This window comes from Melospiza melodia, chromosome 8 (assembly GCF_035770615.1).
Source record: "Melospiza melodia melodia isolate bMelMel2 chromosome 8, bMelMel2.pri, whole genome shotgun sequence".
NCBI lineage: Eukaryota > Metazoa > Chordata > Aves > Passeriformes > Passerellidae > Melospiza > Melospiza melodia.
In genome coordinates, this window is record NC_086201.1 from 4,160,649 (window position 1) to 4,184,152 (window position 23,504).

General features: G+C 39.3%; 1 protein-coding gene across 1 annotated transcript in view; it reads right to left on the reverse strand.

Moving 5' to 3' along the window:
* ARHGAP15 (Rho GTPase activating protein 15) overlaps positions 1–23,504 on the reverse strand; it is a 322,029-nt gene that overhangs the window by 284,768 nt on the left and 13,757 nt on the right. The window contains exon 2 of the mRNA XM_063161573.1: positions 19,366–19,545. Within this exon, the coding sequence (XP_063017643.1) occupies positions 19,366–19,545 (180 nt within the window). The remainder of the gene's footprint in view (positions 1–19,365; positions 19,546–23,504) is intronic.

Sequence of the window (23,504 nt, forward strand, 5' to 3'; positions counted from 1 at the left end):
TTAGGGCTTGGTTGGGGGTTTTTCAAATACCAAAGTTAGTTCTTCAAATTTGTATCAGACTTCAGGATTCATGATGAGATTCTTTGTTATGTTCATTCCAAAAAAATAAAAAATAAAAAAAGTGCAATCTATTTTGTCTTGGCAAAATTAGAACTACAATTGCAAAACTCTATTCTTCATATTGCTTAAGTGCTATTTCATGATTTGACCTTCAGAGACATAGAAACATTTCAAAAAAATCTATTCCCCAAGTTGGGCCATGTCCTGAAGAGAACACTGGGGACAGGGAATATTCCTGATCCAAGCAAACTGAACCTCCTGATATTACTCCTGTGCCATCACACTGACAGCAAACCACATAATGCTAACACAGCAGATAAAGAAAGAAAGAAAGAAATGGAATTATCCTGTTTGAAACTTCTGAAGTGTCTAGACAGACCGAAAATTGCCCCTGATTTGATTTTCTTAATTCTGTTCTGATAGGAAAAGTCACCTATTTTTCAATTCAGCAATACAAAGATCATCCACTACCATCCAAGATGTGGGCAGTGTATAAAGGCAGCATTTACCCCAGAGAAATAATTTACCCTATTAAAAACCCCAAAATTACACATCAGTATAATTCATTTAAAAACCCCAAACAACCAACCAGCAACTCAAGAAAACAAATGAACCAAGCATTGTTAGAAGCTTTAGTGGCACACAAAAACAGGACTTTAACTGCATATTTCAGTGCATATGTTGTACATACCACACTCTCAGCAAAGTCACAAATATACATTATGTAATGAAAGGAAAAAGGTTTTGATTTATCACTTCTGTGCTTGGTTTCTTTCTCTTCCAGCCCCAGCTCAACAAAGGCTTTCAAACAGCACCTGCCACCAGATCGCTTTGCTTTTCCACCCCACGACATGGATGAGGAATCAAGATGGCACCACTTAGGAAAATGTTTATATAAATATTTTATCCAAACTGTGCTGGACTTAGCATATGCTATTTCTCTCTGATATCTCCCTGGAAGGGACACAGTTCTTGGTTGAAGGCATGAAAACACAATGAATTTACCAATTCTCTTGGTAGTTTCCCACCAGTCTTTTGCAAAATGTGCTGTAATTCTCATTTTATTTTGGGGGGGTTCCAACTTCCTGACATTTCATCTTGTATACCCATTTCCCACTACATTAAAGAACTCTGGTGCCCAATGTTGTCCCATAATGTAGGAAAGAGAGAAATAATTTGCCTTTCAATTTCTTTCAATAATTTAAACATGCAGAGGTCTGTAGGTCCTTCATTGTCAAGAAAATTTTCCTAACCTCACTTTTTTTTTTTTGCTTTGCCTCTTCCTCACATAATTATTTTAGAATCCCTATTCTTATTTCCTACACATCAATGCCACTGAGAGATATGAGCATTTGCCATACCCCTGCTTCATTTTCACTCACAATGGTCAGCTCAAACTTCTTGACCCCAAAACGCCCACAAAAGCTACATTTTACAGCAAAATCCCAGAACACAGTTCCTAATTCTGGGCGCAGCAGGGCCTGTTTCTCATATATACATACATTTGGATAAATTAAAATGCACTTTCAGCCATTAAGCCATCCAGATCACTCTCCACGATTGCCTTTACCCAGACCTATTTGCCACTCCATCAATCTTTGCTTTATTTTCAAATGTTATTAGAACTGTTCTATTTACTTCCATATCATGGATAAAAAGAGTGATTAGTGTCAAGCTTAATACTAGTCCCTGGAGAACAACTCTGAAAATTCACCCAGTTGATGATGATTCCCCAGGGACTACTTTCCAAAACGTGTAAATTAATCAGTTCTTAATCCATTTAATGTGTGCTTCACTGATACAGCACATAACTAATATTTAATCAGAATGTCACGTACTATTAAGTCGAGTGACTTAAAAACTTTCAGCGCACAAGTATGGCTCCTTTTCCAACCAGACTTACATCAAAAATTAATCCATTTGGTTACATTTTTAAAATTTGTTATTTGTTCACTTATTATGATTGACACCAATGATATTCCCATTTTTTAATTGAACCCTGGAACACTTTTCCATTAATTGACCCAATACTCTTATAGGATAATTTCACTGTAAAATTTTCCAAGTCATGCCATTTTCCCTTTCTGAACACTGGCATAATGATTGCCCCTTTTTTAAAACTTTGTAATTTCCATGACAACTAAATATTTGCAATTTAAATGAACAGACACAGACCACCTCAGAAAAATCCACAAGGTTGTAGTAAGACATTTATTTAGGTTTCCTAAATTTTGCCAGATACTGCTAATTTCCACTGAAATTAACATTCAACAGGCTTTCAGTCATTAATAGGACAGAAAGTTCATCATCACTTTCTCATAATCAAGCCATGTGATTTTAGGAAAACACCAAACAAACCACAAATTCAAAACCCCACAGATATTTATTCATTTTTCTGTTCTTTTCTGCATCACTGTAATAAGCCTCATCATCTTAGCAGTGAGCCTGTAACAGCACAGACATAAGCTCTTAAAAATAGAGATAAAACAAGTGTGTTGAAATTATTCCTGGGCACAGAGTTCAGAACTTAAAGAATTTGGAAATCTTCAGGACACAGAGAATGCCTCCCTTTAGTACAGCACTGCAGGGCTTGCAGGATTCCCCTCAGGGTACAACATCTGGAGTGAAGTTGGTGGTAGGGAAGGTTTTATACACATTTTAACATTTAGCTGCTTTCCACTGTGTAAAGGACCTGTCTTTGCCTGTAACAAGTGCCATCACAAAAAAACCAGTCAATTAGCCAATACACCTCACTTTGTCACAGTCTAGATTCAGTGACTATAGATTTATAAACTGCTGAATGCACAGTACACCTGATTGACAGAACAAAACTATCTGGACTCTACTGCAAAATCAACTTCATTTAGCATGTGGAAGGTGCCTTTTATACAATCACCTCTTTTTCTGTCAGGAAAGTTGCTAAATCAAAAATGGGATATTTTCTCTCACTTATACAGGTGCACATACAAGCAGGAAGGCAGAAGCAGGCTGGTGCACTGTGACATGCTGATTTTTTAAACACCTTGCAGGTTTAAGCATGTGTGTGGTTACAGTGGAGCATAAGGGAAGATAAATCCACCTAAATTATAATTCCTTCAGTCATTTATTACACATTGCCATAGAAACGAATTCACAAACTATTTTCCATGTGGCTCTAAAAGTATCAAAATTCATCTTAAAATGTTCTACTATCAGTATACAAAGGGCCATTCGCTTCCCAGCTCAAATACCCAAAATACTGTAAATGGAGTCTGACCTAAATAAATGCTACTCCAGACCTGAAGATCATCAGATCCATTACACAAAGCCATTCAGGCACAGACAGAGTGGTGGTTGCAAATGTTCAGATAAATTAGCATAAAGGCACATGTATCTCTAATAGGTTAATAAGTACAACCAGTGGGAAGTGAAAATGGTTGTTGGCCTATAGACTACTGTGAGAGTTCATCATTTATGGGGGAAACACACACAGAAACCTGCGACAGTGATTTTTCTTCCCCCCCACAAAACGCCGTTATTTTAACAATTATCGAAAGATTAGGAGGTAGCCAAATGGTTTGGACGGAATTTTCTTGAAATGGTTTGGATCTGCTTTGCAAGGGATATTTTTGTGAGTCCAACACCCCCTGTTTTGTAGGTCACACGGACATCCACAGACGGCCGATACTGAAGGCGCTTGTCCTTCAGCCTTCTGCCTCACCACATGATCGAGCATCCATATACCTTACAACCATACACCCTGTCGAGTGTTATTCTCTTACATATCACAATTTACCTCGCTTCCTCCACTCAAACATGCAACCAAGCTGAGCAACAAGCTGCTTCAGCTGCCATGTCATTTCAGTTTTTACACATCTTCTCTTTTTTATGTGTGCTCTACATCTCCGTGATGTCTCATCTCCCCGTTCCACTGCCATAGGCTACGAGTCAGGAACAAAGCTCAGGCTCAATGTCAAACAGAGTGAAAATGGGAAAATATCATAGAAGGGAAAATTAATGGGCACAAACACAGCTCTGAAACTTCCATCCTTGTGGGCTTTGCTACGTCCCATCATTTCTTGGCAAAATATGAAAGAGAAGGGAGCAATGGTATTTCTACAGGAAATGCCTCAGAAAGGTATTTAGCTAAGGAAAATACAAAATGGAAGAGTTATGCTTGCACATTAAAAAGTAAATAATCTTGTAAATGTGCAATGAGACCCTTTAATTTGAAAAAAAAACAATTTATTTCCACTCTGCACCATTTTCCTGCTGTCCCTCCTTCCTTGCCTGACCACGCCGGTTTACCGAGGTTCATGTTTCCAAAAATGCCTCAGCAATAAAGAGTCCCAAGTCTGACACACAGGAACAGACCCTGAGGCTGGAATCATGGCTCCTCTGCATGAACTGAGGTCTTGCTCTCATTTCAAACAGGGAAATTCCAAGGTGAAACACACACAAAATCTCTCCTGTCAACAGGTTCGTTAGTTATGTCTTTAAAACAAAATTGGTGCCTTTCAACTTTTCTCATTGTTTTTGTTTTAGTTTTTTTTTTTCTGTAATAAAGAATTTGGGTTTCAGAGAAATTATGATGTTTGCAACCCACATCATAAAAAATCAAAATTAACCACACAACCCCCAAATCCCAGTACTTTAAAAATGGTTGATCCTACCCACATGGATATGGCTAGCAAATTCCATTGTTTGGAATCAAGGTCTTGGAGATCATTAGACATTTGGTGACTGTGAAATCTAATTAATGACCTAAGACTTTTTAAAAAGTAAAAATCCCAGGGTACAATAATGCAAAGGAAAAATGGGATGCTTCAGTTTTATTCTTAAATTGTAGAATTATCTTGCTCCAGGAAATATAGTATTGTTTAGAAACCTCTATCTCTCATCCCCAAATGTGGTTTTTTTGTTTTTTAATAGCACTCCTCTTTTTGTTAGCAGCCAAAATCAAACACAAGCATAAATGCTAGTATGTCAAATATTAACATTGGTATTTATTTGGATCCAGGTACTTGATTTATCAGCTAAATTATTTATTCAAGAGGTAACACTATACTTCATGTAACCCTATTTCATATTACGTGAATATATTAAACCCTACCTGAATATATTATGTGCAATCCTAATAAACCTTTCCACTTTTCAATTTCAGTCCTTCGTTTTTTCACTGTTTGAAACATAGAATTTGTTTTTTGTACTAACATGCTAAAACTGAGCTTACTGCAAACTGTATACATACTTTTTAATATCTTTCAGATGAGCAAACCAGAGCAAAAAAATAAAATTTCTTTTCTTTTTGGGTGGGGGGGTGAATTCATTCATGATGCATTTTCAGTCTGTTTATTAAGTAATCATATCTGGGTACAAGTGTCAACACAATTTACGTTTTGAATAATGTGAAGCAGATAACCTCAATTAACAAGTAATTAGAGTCATTTTCCTATTAAGCAGTTTCCCTAATTGTTTTTGAAACCTGGAACTAAAATTGTAATAAATAATAAGCGGCCAAAACATGTCCCTGCATTAGTTTAATCCAGGCTCTTCCAGTGGAGCCTGGGAAAAAAAGCAGCAGAAATAAGGGCTGATTCCTCATGAAATATTGAGAGAAGGGGGAAATATTTTGTAGCTGTGGACTCTTCATAGTGTACTCTTCTGTTGCTTTTTTGTGTTTTGTTTTTTTAATTGATATTATTTCCTTTCCCTCTCTTTTTTCACCCACATGATTTCATATGTGAACTTCTAATATATGAGATATTTGACTTAATCATTGCTGTGGATTGACTAGAGCTCATCAGGGAAAAGCCATCCCCCAGTGAACACAGAGGGTGTGATCTCAGCTGAACTACATTTACTGTAATACAAACTAATTTGATCCCTTACATTCTACCTTGTCAGCACACCATGCCTCTCTTTATGTAAAATAATAAATATCAACCTGTTTTTCAACACAAATAGAACAATTTGTGTGTTTGCTGCTGTTCATAAAAAACAAAGTCCTTCACATGAATATCAGTCTTTAAATAGATACTTGTCATATCTGAAGTACAATAAATGAGCTAAGAGAACATAAAAATTTCACATATATTTCTCTGCTCACACTGCACGTTCTCATGGAAAACAGCTAGGTTGCACTCTGTCTGCCACATCCAAAAACGGGGGGAAATAATTTTCTAGCTGAAAACAAGAAAAGATCCAGCAGCTGCTCCTCACCCAGAGCCAAAACAAACAAGTGAACTAAAAACTAACAGAAAAGCTACACAAAAAATCCCAGGGAAAAAAAAAAAAAAAAAAAGGAAAATCAGAAAGGAAAAGGGAAAAGGGAAAAGAGCAAGTGCAATAATATGGGGCTGCTCCATTCTTGGACGTGTCCAAGACCAGGTTGGATGGAGCTCTGAGCAGCCTGGTCTGGTGGAAGGTGTCCCTGCCCATGGCATGGAACTGGATGAGCTTTATGGTCCCTCCCAACCCAAACCATTCCCTGGTTTTATGATTCCATTCTCTTCACCCACAAACTCCAGCCCAAGCCAGAGCCTCCAGACCTGCAGTAATATTTATTACAATTTCAGCTGCTAGGAGATACCATTTCCACCTGAAGGAGAGGAAAGAGATGGAGTTCTTACAGGCCATGAAGGAACCGAGCTACTCAAAAAGGCTCTTGGCACATTTCTAACCAGACTTCACCCTCCACCCTACAAACACTTGGCTGTTGGCTTGAAGTCTACAGGAAATTTTGCCAGCCTTGGAAGAGTGCAAGATTTCTATTTACTTCATTTTTTACAAAATTTCAATAAAGCAGCAAATCAAAACCAGACTGCTCAAAATAAAAATTAAAAACCCTAGGAAGACAGCCTGAGAAATTCCAGGAAAAACTGGCAGCTACAGAAGGACATGATCTGTCCAGAAGGAATACAAACATTTAAATAACTTGCTGGAAATTACACTTTGTGAAAAATACCATTGATTCCTTTCAAGTCATTTTATTAAAAGGTCTATTAATGCTTGGCTTGCACTTTGTGGCCATGAGAGATGTTGGAGCAAAGAGCTATCAAAGGTGGCTATCAAAGTTGGGTTTTTTCCATTTAACTTTCTCTAACTATTAAGCTGCTCATTTTGTGGAGACAATCATTAGTGTCTTTAATGTGAAACAAAGCTTCTGGATAAGAGCTGCTAGCTGAAGATCAATATGAAAGATATCATTTCAGTTACAGCTTTAATAACTGTAACAATAGGGAGCCTGGCATTACAGGCTTTATGCATTAATGTAATTTAGAATCTACCAGGTACAAATCTTATCAAACATTAGCAGTGGCTGCATTGGGATTTTCTAGGTAAGAAAACTGTGGGATAAATGGGAAGTATTTGAAAGGTAAACTTTCATGTAATCAGGCTCATCTGCCATAAAAACATGAAAGAATTTACATGAAGAAAGTGAAATAAATAAACCAAAACAGAGTCTGGGAAAAGGATGGACATTTTTAAGGAGATAGTGGTTCATGTGCTCAGAGTGCACTAGAATGTCTCTCTTGTTTATACCACAAAACTGGAATTTCAGCCAAATTCAGTGCAACTAAAGGTTTTATGCAAACCGTCATACACAGAAAAACAAACCTACCTGGATGTGCAGTCAGCTGAACCCCAAAACTGATGAGGAACTTTCTCCCCTGGCTGCCAACAAAGCACCAGCACTAAAAACCAGGAGCAGAACCCTTCCTCCAACCACAATTCACAGCTCCACCCAGCAAATTTACATTTCCCACCCCATTTGTTCCCACCCACCTGTCTCCAAATCCCTCTGCTCCCACCTGTTCCATACTTTTCACAATGGGCCCAGTTGCCTCAACCTTTTCCTGATTTTGAGATTTGCATGGTGGTGTCAACTGCTGCATTCTTCTGCAGCAGTTTATCTACAACAACATTATTTCTTTTCCCAGCTCTCCAATTTCTTGATTAAAATAAAATTTAAAAAGCTAAATACAAAACTCTCCCCACATCCAAAGGGGGAAAAATAAGAAAAGAAAATCAGGCCTGAGAATGTTAAACCACACATTTTGGATCTTCCCTGAAAAGTTATTCCTAAAACCTGATGCAACCAACTGGCAGTTCTTTATAAACAATTTGTTAAACTTGTGTCCAAATGTCTTCAGGTTTTAGTGCTTACAGGTGGCTACTTTAGATTTACACTTTAATTTTGAGAAAGATCTAAACTGGGAACACTGAATTTTCAGTTTATCATTTGCTGATAAAAAATGGAAAGCTCAAAGTTAAAGTAGCCAACTACTGGAAAGAGTTGGCACCTGGCATTTTAATTTTTAAACATTGGGGGGTTTTGTGTAATGAGGTTATAAAGTAAGAGTCTGACTTCAGGACCACAATCAAGAAGAATGAGCTCTTAAGGATGACAGAATCACTGATGGGAAGCTCAGTTGGTCCAAATTCCGGGTTTGGTCCAAATAAATAAACAAAAGTTTGGATGCTTGTCTGGGTTTTCTACCTGCCTTGGGGCTAGAGATGTCATGAGAACAGATTCTCTCATCACAGCTGCAGCACTTCCAGTCCTGGCCATGGATGAAATTTCCAGGAGAACAATCTTTCTTACAGAGCTCTGGGCCAGGGGAGGGAAGTAAGGGAAAATAGGATGGGGATTTCGCAGTCTTTCAAATCTGATTCCAAAACTGAGGTAAGATTCAGAGATGAGAAAGGAAAACACATTTTTTACTCTACTTGGGTCTTGGCTGTAGTCTTCAATGCCACTTTCTACTGCAACTGGCAGAGTGTGTGGCAGCTCAGAGAGTCAATAATCACACAAAGAAAGGTGCAACTGCTTCTAAAGTTTGGGCATATTCAGTACTGTCCTAAAATAACAAACAGGACAAAGTTGCATTGGTCTATGACATGTAAGTAAAAAAAAATTATTTTTTTTTTTTTTAAATAGGCTGTATATTGAGAAATTAAACCCCTTCTTCCTCTCAAGGTGTTGGGTTCTGGGCCCTTTGAAGGGCGAGGTTCCAATCCAGCTGCGTGTCTATGCAGGCACACCCTCAACTAGAAAATCATGGGTGATAAAGATGTATTTCCATTAAGGCCATGAATCACACCGAACAGGAAATCAAACAGAAAATAAAATATTGCCATGTTAACATGACAGGATCAGATGCTGGAGAAAAAAAATAAAAATAAAGGTTGACTTCAAAGGAAATTTCATGTGATTTAGGGCAGGAGAATTCTGCTGTCAACTATTTGTCTAAGAATAGGCACATTGCCTAACAAGGACACTCTTGTCTGTTTTAAAACCCCTTCTCATTGCATTAAACAACATTTATTAAGCTTGTGCATACACAGTGCAATAGCACATGTATTTAGGGCATGTACAAAGTAATTTGATCCCCATTTCATCTCATTGGTACTGCAAATGTTTCACTGCAGTCATAAAACAGACCAAAAAAACCAAAACAAAAAAAAACCCTGGTTCTTTACCTCTCCTGTCATGTTGCATTGGGTCACTCGGTGCCACATGGTGTGATATCATGTAGCTCAATGCAAGGAGACACATGTCCCTTCTCATTGGAAATTTAAAGAAATGGAGCTTACTTTTCCCCTGTGGGAAGCTATGCAGGTCAGGTGCCCAAGACTAGCTATGGGAAGTTTGATATAATCTCAGTTTCAGTACGTACATATTTCAAATCTGACGGCGTTTTTGAAAGGAAATGTGTTAGATGCCACAATTCAGCTGTAACACAGTATTTAATAAAGATAGCGTAAAAGGAATATAATTCCACAGCTTATGTTCCCTGTCACGGTGTGCACTGACACAGATTTCCAGAGAGACTCCTTTAAACAACACTTTTTAAGCATACTTTTTGAAATGTACAGCACAGAACACAAAGGCCCTCAGAGAAACCTAACGCCGCTGAAAGCACAGGGGTATAGAATCAAGGGAAGAGAACTGATTAATGATGAAGCCAAAATAAGGCTTTTTTTGGATGAAAAATAGTGAAACAGTTAAGCACAGAGAATATAGATAAGGAAAATGTACAGGACCCGGGGCCAAGTTCTCCTCTCAGTTACACTAGCATAATTGTGGAATAATTCTGTTTTAATTAATAGAGTTAATATGATGAGAATGGAATTATCTACATAAAGAGCATGATTGAAACATTACGGTTGAACCAGCTTTGAGGCAGCCTCTTTAATGTGTGGAAAAGAAATATACATTCTCCACAGTCCCACTTTACAGGTAGAGAAACAGAAAAAAGTACTAAAAAATCCCTTTGGCAAGCAAACATCCAGGCTGGGACCACGGAAACATGACAAATTCCAGTCCAGCTCCTTCTCCACTTGGTTGCAGTGAATAAATACAACTAAAGGCTATCTTGGAAGCCAAGTGAAATATTATGTGTATAAAATTATCTTGCTAAGATAGTGGCATGTTGCTGTCTCACTCCTGAATCAAAAAGATTCAACTTTTTAATGTGTTGGTCTGTTTAGCATCATGATGGCAACTTCAGTGTCATTAATGTGTCTGTATTTGGATGCCACTTCTTACAGGATAAAACAGTCAAAAAGTTAGAAGCCTGTGGAGCAGAATCAGCAGAGATTTTATGAAATAAATTTTTCCTAATGGTAAAAACCAGAAAGATATATGGTGTTGACTCTGAAATTATGGTAATACAAAAGCACTGGGATCGCTGTAATTTGAATCAGATGTTAAGGTGGAGAAAATAATATTATTTGGAGGGTTGATTCAAGCCTCATGTCCAAGTTTTCTTAGTCTGCTGCATCGCCTTACCAGGACAGCTCAAAGACTACGCTGCAGACTTTTGGAGAAAGCAAGTTTTGAGCTGCAAACTCCTGGTTCAACTCCATGATGGTTCTTAGGGTTTTAGCAAGATAAGGTGAAGGAGAAGAACATTCAGAGTTCCTAGAGTTCACCTCATTTCACCGTTTTCGCACATTTCTGATGGAAAGAATGAAGGAGGGTGTCTCTTTCTCCTTTTTCCTTCTAAGTTCCTGTTGGTTCCACAGCCCCAGCCCCCAGTTATCAGTGAGAAATGAGAGCCTCAGTCTGTGCTTGCACTCTGCTCTTCAGCAAGACATCTCATTTCATATGATGTGGACTAAAACTGGTATTAGCATGAATTTCCACTGCTCTTCTATAGATGACAATAAATCCATAATTATTAATCCACAAACTCCCATTTACACCTTGTCTTTCCTGTGTTCTCTGAAGAACTACCAGCACCACCATAGAAGATATTTTTTGAGTGTTTCTCTGTCTACTTTCCTATCAGTGTCTCAGTGTTAACAAATGAGAGTGGGAGTGAGAGAGTGGCCAAACATCTTAAAGGGTGATTTCAGGGTTCCTGGTGCTGCCCCAAGCTCTCACAAGGTCCTGCCCTGAGCAGTGACACCCCAAAACCCCAGATCCTTGACAAGAACCAGCACTGCCCCCTCATGTCTCCAGAGCTCCCGCCAGCATCAGACACTAAAAGGGCTGTTAAGAGATTAAAAGAAAATATGAAACAAAAGAAGTCAAGCATGGGTTTCAGATGGTAAATTAAATAATATTTTCATAACCAAGTTTTCATTATTTCACCCCTCAAGACATACATTACAACAGAGAGAAGTGTCTCATTTGAAAAGAAAAAAAACTCTTTATTTTTTTTTTACCCTTTTTTAAATGTCCTATCAGCTTAAAAATAGTTTTATATGTATCTACACCAAGCTTTCTATGAAACTCAAAGGGATTTGTAGACTTTGAGGAATGCATTGATCTCCTCATAAACCACCCAAATTGTAGAAAACTCTATTAATGGTAAAGAAAATGTTGGATTTGCTCACTAGATGTTAGGAAAACAACGGGGGTGGGGTGGGGGGGGTATTCATAAAGAGGAACGCAAAACTTCTTAACAGAGCATTCAGCTAGGAGGGTATTTTAATATTGAACATCCTTCCAAATAATTCAATTTTCAAGTGGCAGATCATGGGAACGCTAGTGTTTTAGAGACAGCTGCTCCTCTAGCTAGCATCTCCCCAGTTTTTAAAGGAAAAAAATATATCTAAAAAGGAGAAGGGGAAGGAAAGGGGCGTTTGGCAGGGGGCTGAGGGTCCGCGGCATCAGCTGCTCCAGCTGCGATCCCTGGTGCTGCTCTGCCCCCTGGTGCTGCCGCGGCCGCAGAGCATCCCCCGCCGAGCATCCCCCGCTGTCACTTCTCACTTCTCCGCCAAGTTCAAGGTCAGTGCCTAGCTATTTTCAGCTCATCTCTTCTTGATCCATGCAGAGAAATGACAAGGTAACGTGATTTGGGGTCAGCTGTATTACAGGAACCGTTACATAAACGGAGAAAGTGGAAATCAATCCCGGCTGACAGTGTCTTCGGGATAATCAGCGCTCACTCCATGCCGCTGTCAGCTCTCCTGCATCAAACACCATGTTACTTCTGTCACATCTCCTTAACAAAACCAGAGTCTCACTTTTGGCAAAGTAAATAAATATTTCACTCGGGCTTGCGTTTAATTCATTGTTTAGAGAACTTTAACACTTTGGACTTGCAAAGAGTCCCCATTTGGAGGAGAAAAGACAGCTTACCCTGTCAGGTCCATTACTGCCTGCAAAGGGCGCTGGCAAAGATACAGTGGACTCTTACGAAACACCCCATTCCTCGTGTTTTGTGCTTGATTCCTTTGAGCAGACGATTGTCCTCCAAATCTCCGTCGCCGAGCGGACCTCGCCTCCCCAAAGTGCTCCACCTAACCCACGGTCACCCCATCCCCGTCACAGCCCTTTCCCCCTAACGTCCTAGGACACCTCCCCTCAATTTGTCCGATTATTATTGCTCGATGTGAACCATTTCCTGCCCTGAGCAGACATCTTCCCCCAGCGCGGAATTATGAACATATCATTTCACAAGATGCGGGCGCGTTAGCCGCGTCTCGGTGGCGGCACATGGTGCGGCGGCGTGGGGGGAGAGCAGCCCCTCCATCCCACCCACCTTGTGCTCCCATGGAACCGCCGAGCCCGCCGAGGAACAATTTGCCATAATATTAGTTGTCAGTAAATTCAAAGACGGAGCTCCTAAAGCTATAAAATGGATTAGAAGCAATTTAAAAAAGAATTAACAAACTAGAGTAAGAGTATACTGTCAACAAACAAATGCTTCATCATAGCACTGTAATTTGGAATTTTAATTACCCCTCTGCTTCTGTAACAAAACAATGTCTGAACTGGCAGCCATTTGAATCTCTCACAGGTCATTGAGCATTCTAGTTAATTACTCTATGAATAGCCTGTTTTTCTCCCCTCTGGAAACACGTTTCTAATGGCAGTCAAGGTCTGACAAATGTGTCATCTACATAATTAGCTAGGAAGCAACACAAAACATTAAACATGCTTTGTGCCGACAACTATCAAAACATTTCATTTGTTGTCAATTATTCATTACTTTGTAGGTTCTGAAGGGGTTGTTATTATGAAAATAAGTCCAGATGCTAACAAGGTTAGAGTTTTTTATTCAAATTAGTAATCAGAGGACTAACTTTAAAAAATGTGTCTTGTGTACGTTTATGGCAGCGTTCAATCAGCACTAAATTATAAACGAATTTAGCTAAGTTCAAGTGAAAATAGCCATGGCAGAGCACATACACTAATTTGTGGAGTTGCAGCTCTCTTTGAAGTTTTAGGATCTAAGCTGAAGTAGCAAACTTTCAGAACCTTTGGCAAGACTAATTTGTGCTTGGTAAATAGAGTAAAGATTTTCACAGCGTGAGATAATGTAAGATTGCAAAAAAAAAAAAAAAAAGGAAAAAAATGGAGGTTTTTGAACCTTTTTTCTACCCTTCTGTCACACTGAGTAAAAGTCAAAATCAGCAATTCTGACCCCTATAATATCTTGTCTGAACTTCGGTTTGGCTTAACAAGGAAGCCAAACCAGCTACATTCACCACTCCCTTAATAGAGCTGAAATGAATTTATCCTTGCTTTCAAGAAGAAATAGGTGCTGGTTATTTCCTTTCTCTATGATCTCATTATGATGCTGCCTGTCAAGCTACGCAGCTGAAATTGTACAGTGAAACTGTGGGGAGGAGAAATAAATGGGGAGTTGAACAATAAAATTAACTTCTTCCTTTTTAGCCAGGATTATTTCAGCTGAAGCGCCATGATGTAAATATACAATAAAGAACAACTTCTCACAGGGCATATTTAAGAAAATATAAATGAAAAAAAATATTATTCACAAAAGCAGGAGGTTTGTTTTGGACATTAAAACACACCTGCACACAAAATATTGGTCCTGTAAAAGAGTTGGGAGGCAAACCTGAGAAAAATCACTTATTAAAGGTAAGCTGAGCCCTAAAATAGGCTCATGCATTAATATTCCACATTCAGCTTTTAAGTCAGAGGACTTTATGGTATGGGGAGCATATATGAGCACAGAGGGGCACATTGTGCAGGCTGAGGGCCTCTGCCCAGGGCCAGAGCAGCTCCTCAGGTAGGGAAAAAGGGACACGGGCTCTGAAATGGGTGAAAAACTGGAGCCAAGGGCTGAAGGAGGCAGTCTGTGAGCACCACGCTCAGCAGAGAGCAGATCTGCGTTTCCAAAGCACAAAACCAGCCTGAGCACAGTAAGGGGACATATGACACACTTCATTTCTCGTTTTCCTGCCCTGGAAAGGAGAATGACTAACGTTACTAAACAGACTCGTTTTCTTTTAGCAATATTCATGCTCAGGAAGTGAAACTGGACTGTGTTTGTGGACACACGGCTTTCACACCTGCCCTGAAATACTTGGAGCAAATAAGGTATAGGCTTGCTTTTATTAACAATTACCACCCTGGCCATGGGAAGCTCATATTTTTTTCTGTATCTGTCCCTGTGCTATTACATGATTTGTGTACACCTTGAAGGGAACACAGCATTTTTCTTTTATTGAGACAAATGTGGCTGCATCTGTAACAGACCAGTGTACGAAGACAAAATTTGCAGAGAATAAACCCTGGGCAGTCTCTATTAGATCACAGTAAAGAGAATATTTTTTCAAAACTACATCAGGACAAGGTTTTTTGCTTTTAGAAATATTTTGTCAAGATTTTCTATTTCCTCCAAGAAAAAAAGTAAACTGGGGGAAGAAAAAAAAAAGAGCTATCCTCAAAAACTTTCCCTAAATAAACTACACTATAAAAGAAGCTCTGATGATCTTGCAGAGATTGAAATAATCCCTTTTTGAGCTAAAACTACCCATAGCAATGAAACTGAAAATACTCTAAAAGGGGGCTGGAGACTGTCTTGCAATTAACATTAAACAGATAACATATTTACGAGGAAGTCAAAATATTTTGGAAGCCGATAATCCTGTAAGCCTTAACGTGGTATAAAAACAACAAATAAATGCAAAGTGTTACTGTTACACATGCCTGCCTGATCAATGGTTTTCACATATTGATCTATAAATGGAGTTGACAGTCTGTGTTGGCTGCACATTTTCCAAGCAGCTCTATTTTTGTACAAAACCAATACGGGCAATTACCTTTGTTTGAGATGCCAAGTCTTATCAATTCAATGTGATTTAGTGTCATTTTAATTAAATATCAGGATCTACTTCAGGACAATCTATACAAACAAAGCCTCAAACTTGACTATAAGCTTGATTTGAAGTAAACATGTACAAGCCCTGCAATTTCAAAATATGGCTCAAAAACTCTGCTAAACAGAAGGTTTATATTTTTAGCAAATTTATTTCTGTCTTTTTGGCTAGCCATAACTTTGGCAAGTGTTCTATGATCACAGGAGTAAGAAACAAAAGAAGATTGCTTCCCATTTCTCTGATAATGTATTAGGGAGATAAATAAACCTACCAGTTTGTTTAACCTAATCAGAGAAAGCCCTAATACATTAACATTTTGGAATGTCTAAATAGGTTCTAATTCTTAATATAGGCACCAATAAAAAAGACATTTCATTGTTTGAAGTTGTTCTGAATGAAGCAAAATGCACTTCCCTGGGGTTTAACAGATGAAAATAGCAAATATTCATTTACATTGCTAGTTCAGACAATACCATTAAGCCCAGAAAGAGCCCTCACTTGCCACAGCCTGTGTCCATCTTCGTGATTTGTGCTCTTTACATTAATATCAATTTCAACCTTTGCACAAAGCTCAGGCATTTCCATTGAAATAAATAACATAAACCCCCAGTAAGGTCTTGCTTGTTTTGCTCCTGCCTCCCCCATTTGCATCTGCACCGCTATAAAATGCACACGTGCATGTGGCCCTGCTGATGTATGATGCACATCCTTCCCTGTCACCCTACAGAAAATAATCTGTTCACCTTCAAAAGTGTAGCCCCAGGTGTGTTCAGAAGCACCACAGCACATGCTTCAGACTGCAGCAAATCCCTCAGAGAAAATCAGGCATTCTTCTTCTCCATAAATCACCACTCATCTCTCTACCTTTGTGCCTGGCTTACGCCCTTTATTGTCCAGAGTGGGCATTTCCTCTTTCCAAATAACTTTTAGAAATCTATATTTCTATTGATTGCTCAAAATGTGCCAGAGGCTGATTGCCTTAATCCACTAAAGTCAGTAGGTTTTGCATAAGTTGAGTAAAAAGGATTTGACCCATTTATTAATAGAACAGTGTATTGCACACACCAAGCATGGGCAGCAAAAGGGTGGAGTGGAATCCTTTATTCTGCTGCTTCTAGTTTTCCAAAAGAAAAATCTCTGCAATCATATGACAAAAAATACTCAGTCAATGTAAAATGGAAAATAAACATAATCAATGGATGCCTCATGGATTATATCCATCATCTAAACACAGGCAGACCGTGAAAACAGAAAATTTCCAAGCAGAAAGATGAGGATAAATCCTTTTTTTCTTCAAGCACAAAATAATTAGCTTTGATTAATATTCTGGTAATATGTGTCTTTTAGCAGGGATTTGCGTGCCTCCAAATGCAGAAGTGAAGACTGTGCAGAAAAGTGCAACGGGAGGAGAGACTTGATTTTTTAAAAAATATTATTAAATTCATATAAATACATATATGTGCCTGTGTCAGCTGGACACAGCTTTTTCAAGACACTTGGAAGGATAGGAGATATTGCCCTGCATTACTTTCCCCCAAATCCTTCCCAAGTCACATGCCCAGATATGTCAGCACACGGCTGATACTCACAATTGCTATTTCACTGCTCCTTTAACTCGCTGCGTTTCAAGCCCACAGTTGAAAGCATTTGGATCCTTGGGAATTTTTGCTTTTACTTTGGGCGTTAGCAAACAACTTTAAGAGGCTTATTTAAGTAAATACGCCCAAACACTTTCAGCCTGTCAATATCTAGTCAGAAAATTCTGCATGGCAAAAAGAGATGAAAAGAATTGAAACAGAAAGGAAATTAGTAGCATGGCAAGCTTTCAATCTATTATGTCGGAGCCAAGTTTGCTTGGTAAAATGACATATACTCGGTAAAATTCCGCTTTTATGTAATTAGCTGCTAAACAAATGCAACACAAAGCAACTTTCCAGCTCCCAGCCAATGAACATATATTGCACCTGGTGTGGTTGTTGGGATACAGCAGTGAATATTTATGTCTAATTTAACTTTTTAGAGCCCTTGCTCTGTAACAGTCCAGCATACTATCCCCCAAACTAAAGTTATGTAACAAGGTAATATCAACAATGAGAAACTGCATGATAAAATCCTGCCCAAAAGTGAAAAATGCTAATTTTGTCTCATTTAGCAGCTGGATACAGAAATGCTCATTAGTTTTAAGAGGGTTAATCCTTTTAACTTTTGCATATTGATATGCCAATTATGCCTAATTGTACAAGAGGCATCAGTCAAGGTAATAGTGCATAAACACATGAAAGTTATTAAGTACATCCCAACATGTAATAAAGTAGGTGTTAATTGGTAGCTGAGTTCTGCAGGCTATTGAGGTGGATAATTCATTGAGAGATGGATCACTTGTAATTTCTCTACATAATTCCTTTTGCAGTCTCATGCTGTGATGTTTTCATGCTTGTCAAAAACAACTGCAGCCTAGTGCCTTTTGTTAAACACAGCCAATAAAATGTTAGGCACCATTAAATATACTTAACTTTTAAACTTTTTCAAAGGTACAGTTCTTCCTGGTATTACATTACAGTATCCCCAGTGAATTATTATAAGCAGTGCTCCAAGTTTTTGGTGGAGGAGCACTGCAAGTCAGATAAAAGGAGGAAACATATGCAGTGTGTCTGAGGCAAAGAATATAATTTAAATAAATGGTAAATTAGTATCTTATCAGCTGCTAAGATCTAAACAGATTTTTCACTGTAGAAATATAAGGAGAAATGAGTTAAGTTACACCAGAGAAATTTATCACTAGAATAACATATTTCTAAATAAGTCTAAATTCTGAGGTTTAATTTTGAGTAAAAAGGAAATACTGAAGGTCTTGTGGCTTTCCTCCATTTAATAAGTTTGTCAAAAAGCTGAATATTTTATAGGAATCCATTACATCAACAGCAAAAAATTATGGTTGGCATGGTTGTGAGAAGTGGCTGAGATCTGGGACTCTGTCCCCAGCTAGCAGAGTTTTCCCCCTCATTTGCATTCTCTGAGAACAAAATGGATCTGGAGTCCAAAAAAGTGGCTAACATTGCATAAATAATTTTGTAACATCATATGGCCTCAGCTGCAATTTGCCACCATTATGGAAGAAAATTAACCAGGGGAGACTCATACCAATCAGTTTGCTTAGCAGCTCACAAGGAGTACAGGGGCAGGGATGCAACTGGCAATAGAGTTCATCACTAACTATTTAATTTAAAAAAAAATGCTAATGGATAAAAAAACAACTCAACTCCTTTGACTCTGTTTACTACTGAAATAACAGCATACGTTCAGTGTCTGATTTTTGTACAATTCATTCAGTCTTAGAGCAAGACTTGTTTGTTACAAAGTTATTTGCAGAGTTTGAAATTTCCATTTGTTTTCTTCTGTCTCCTTTTGAAGTTTGCCTTTTGAGAAACTGTGATATGTATCTGAAACTGGAAGTGCTATTCTCTGCTTACTTAAGCCTTACTTAAGTGCTGTTAAAACTGAGAGTTGAAATGCTGAGTAGATGTTATGATCATGGCCACCAAAGCCAAATTCTGTATTTCATGAAGGAAAATTGTTATTCCAATGCCTAGAGGTACTCCTAAAAATGTATTAGTGACTTGAAATCCCTCCTTTCAAAGGATGATAATGGAACCAGTGTCTTAACAAGCATAAAATAAATCTGTAGATTTTTAAAAAACTGGAAGACTCAGAAAATATTAGGAGTGTTTTACTTACGGGCTCGGCGACTTTCACATTCTCAGAGAGAATCATAGATTTGCTTTGGCTCAGCCTGTCGTGGTGAGTGTTGGAATTTTTGATCCTCATTTGAACAGCCCCTGTGCTATGGTGGGAAGGATTAGGCTTTTCAGAGCCTGTATCAGAAGTTGAAGACCTTTCCATGGTTGCTGGGTTGACCTGAAGAATGTGAAATAAGAGCATTAATCTAGGGACTCCTCATACAAAAACGTATCAGTGCCAGGTCTGTGTCACTGCAGTCAGGAGAAGAAGCTGAGTAGTCTTGCTGGCAAGATCTTGATCATCTTTGAACACCAGGATAACTATCAGATGTGTCAGCCTGCAGTTTTATTATTGTCCTTATCACCCTTATCCCATCCAAACTGCCTTGGAAGAGTTAGTTTATGTAAAAGATTATCCTTATCTCAAAAGCCATTCTCCTCCATGGTGTAATCTCCCTGCAAGCCTCTGCCACGTCCAGCTGGCAGCCACTCCACTTTGTCTTTGGCCCTGCTCACACGACACATTTTAAATCTTGCAAAGGGAAAGGACAGGCTGTGAAGCCAATTAACATATCTTACCTCCACAGTCCCACACGGGCCAGCCACAAGTGCATCTCAGGGCCACACTGAAACCCTGCAGTGTCCTGCAGCTGATAAAATAGCCCTTAATTTTCACAATGCTACCAGCAGCATGGATGAGATTTTTCTTTCTCTGTCCATTTTTAAAATCTGAAATTGAGAAATGCCTGAGCTCTCAAACCCTTGGATGGGGAGCGGACCTAGAGTGATCACAGTGCTGCTGTTCAACCTCCCATTTTAGTGTTAGAACAACTCAACTAACTCCCTTCTAGCTATTCAAAACATTTTTTGGAGGCAGAAGTTGCTTTATATTTCCTGTAGAAAACACCAAGACAGCGATGTACAACACTTGCTCTGTTTTCCTCCCCCCTTGCTCACCCTCGTAGTACTACATGTAGCTCGTGGGTGCAGCAATCTACTGAGAGTCACAAAAAACTGGCTCTTTATATTGCTGTGTAACCACACGAGAAAATGTGTAAGGAAGAGACACTACACAAGCTGGAAAAAGCTGGTTTCCCAACTATGGAGCCAGGGAAATGGAAATCCATTTAAGTGCAGTTATAGTATAAACTGTAGAAGAATCAGCGTTTTCCAAACGGGTTGGAGAGCACGGCTATTTCTAGCAACATCCTGGCAACTTCTGAAGGCTCTGAAAGATTAAATTCCTTGATTTCAAGAAAGCCCATTATTGTGAAGATGTCAGAGCAGAGAACACATTGTCCAGGTGTGAAGGTGGGAGGGGGAGATGGGGAGCTCTGCTGCACATCTCTGGGCAGGATCACAGTCTGGGCAGGTGGGAGGACACAGCTCCCACAGCTTCAGCCTCTCAGCATTGATAAAACCATTTCTCACAGGAAATTGCCCTAAATGTAGAGGATGATGACAACAGGTCATGCAGTCAGAATGGCTGAGGGTGGAAGAGACCTTGATAGGTCATCTGGGCCAACCTGATCAAGTAGGAGCACCTAGAAGTGATTGGCCCACATCCAGAAGGCTTTTCATGGAACCCCAGATTTTTGGGGAGATTGGATTACATATTTTCAACTCCCCTGGCATGGGCTGGGACCTTCAGGGGAATTTCTATGCATTTGTGATAGCACTCTCAGCAAGAGAAAGGAGTAAGTGCTTTAATATTAGCCCATTACTCACTCAACATGATAGAAACACTGAATTTAATAAAATTAAAATTAAAAAACAGATTAAAATTAAAAAACAGACTAAAATTAAAATTAAAATTAAAAAACACTGAATTTAATCAAAATTTAAAAATCCATACCAAAAACAAAGCTAGTGCCCATTGGCTGTTTCCTGCATTGACTCAGTTACTCAAGGATCCTCAGAGAAGTTGAATCTCAGGTTACAGAAATTAGATTGAAACTGTTCCATGTCACTTAGGAGCATGCCTGCCTATGACTGCTGCAGAGCTGGTGTATTGCACTTGGGAGAAGTCTTTCCATGAATCTTTGGTGGGCAGCACTGTGTGTTCTCCCTCCCCAAGACACTTCTCACCACCCTTCAGAGCAGTCAGCACCCAAATCCGTGTCACAGGGATACTTTGCCATTTTGGCAGTAAGGACTGCAGCAGCTCCAAGCAGGAAATTATTTTTTCTCTCCTCCTAAACTTGGAGAGTCAAACCATTTTGTATTTCATGTTGGTATCAAATCAAAATTGCTTCTCAACAGATTTTCAGTAGGCTCCAGGCTGGAGAGCGGATCAGACTCGAGAGACGAGAGCAGTGCTGGCTCTGTCACGGATCCAATGTTTGGCTGGAGCACATTGCTCAGATTTTCTTCTGAAATCTCCCACCTATAAAGCTCTGACATATCCCTCCTCGGGAGCATTATGAGTTTTAATTAGGTAGTCTCTGCCTGGTGTTGTCAGTACACGACGTGCCATAAGAAAGTTCAATAGTGTGACAAAGTCATGCCCTGGATCACAAGTAGGAGCACTGTAAATGGCAGAGCTGTGAAGACTTCTGAAACTCTTGGTTCTAATCTCATTGAACCTTGCTTAATTCTCCTGAAATTTGAGCTAATTTGCATACATCAGACTATTACAAGGAGGCTTTCCAAGATACTAAAATTACAGGAACTACTATAAAAGAAAACAACAACAAAAGCCAAAATGGGGCATTTCCACCATCAGATTTGTCTTAGTGTAAAACACAGTGAGATCCTGCAGAATATGAAGGAGGTCTGCATAACATGGAAGAAAGGTACAAAATTTTTGCCCTTAGGGTTTTCAGGTAGGAATCCTTTGCTGTCCAAGCTCCCAGCAGGCTCCTGACAGCGTTACCAGCCCTACGTGCCAGTAGATGGCACCCTGAATATGAGCTCCACAAATGCAACAGCACCACATTTGCATTTGCAAAGAGGATTTGGTAATCCTCACACTCTGCCCTGCCTCTGTTGTTTGTTTGCTTATTTTTGTTCTTTTTTTTTTTTTTTTTTTTTTTAAATAACAGAGGGGAAGACCATCAGGAAACAGATAAAATATTGTCAGAAAACATAAAAAGGATCCTATCTTCTGCATTTATGAGTTGGTGCTTCCAAATTGTTATTAGAAGCATCAGGGCCAAGTTTGGGCCTGTTTTGCAGGGGAATTTGTTTCACTTCCTGTGGAAGGCAGAGCTGCCAAGCCCCATGCAACTGCTGGTGCGGCACTCCACGTCCATTATATAATTATCTAATTTGCCTTTTGGCAAACAGTTAGCATCTGGATATAAATTTCAGTTTTGAAACCTCCTATGGTTGATTTGCTAGAGAAAGGCATTAAACCAAGACAGAATTTCCCCTCCTCTCCACCTTGTTGTTTAGACGTAAAGGGGCAGGATTAACTTTGAGACGCTAACCTAAGAGAAGGGAAACAAGGGTACACACTCAAAATTCCTCTCGGAAATACCTAGTTTGGGGCGCTGTGGAACAGAAGGGGCAGGTTGGAAAAGGGTGAGGAATAGTCAGGGGCAAGAAAAGTCCTTGACGTGAGGATGGATGGATGGATGGATGGATGGATGGATGGATGGATGGATGGATGGATGGATGGATGGATGGATGGATGGATGGATGGATGATGCAAAAATTAAAGGCTGATTCATAGAGTGGGGAAATGAGGTTACAGTAGGTATGGTATGAGGAAGGAGAAATTTAGTTTCTGCAAAGTGGGTGAATCACTTATTTATGGGTTAAGAAACACCACTGAGCTGAAGGAACATAATCCCCTTTTTGGCTGTGGCAGCAAAACCAATTCAGTCCTACACACCCAGTCACTTTCAGAGATATTTCAGGAGGCCAGGAGCCTTCTTTGAAGGAAAAAGTGGTTCATCCTTTAATAAAATTTGCAGCCTCAGTGGGCCAACTCCTGCAAAGACTTTTCCCACAGATGGGTCCATGTGTTTGCAGTGCTCCAGGAGGATGTAAGTCTGCTCCAGAAAGTAGCATAGCAACCTCGTAGTGCAGCAGATTGAGTTAAGCCAGAGCTCAGGCACCAGCTACAGGGGAGAGCTGGCTGGTAAACATTCAAGTGGCATTTGACAGTTCCTAAAGAGTTTAAAACTCCAA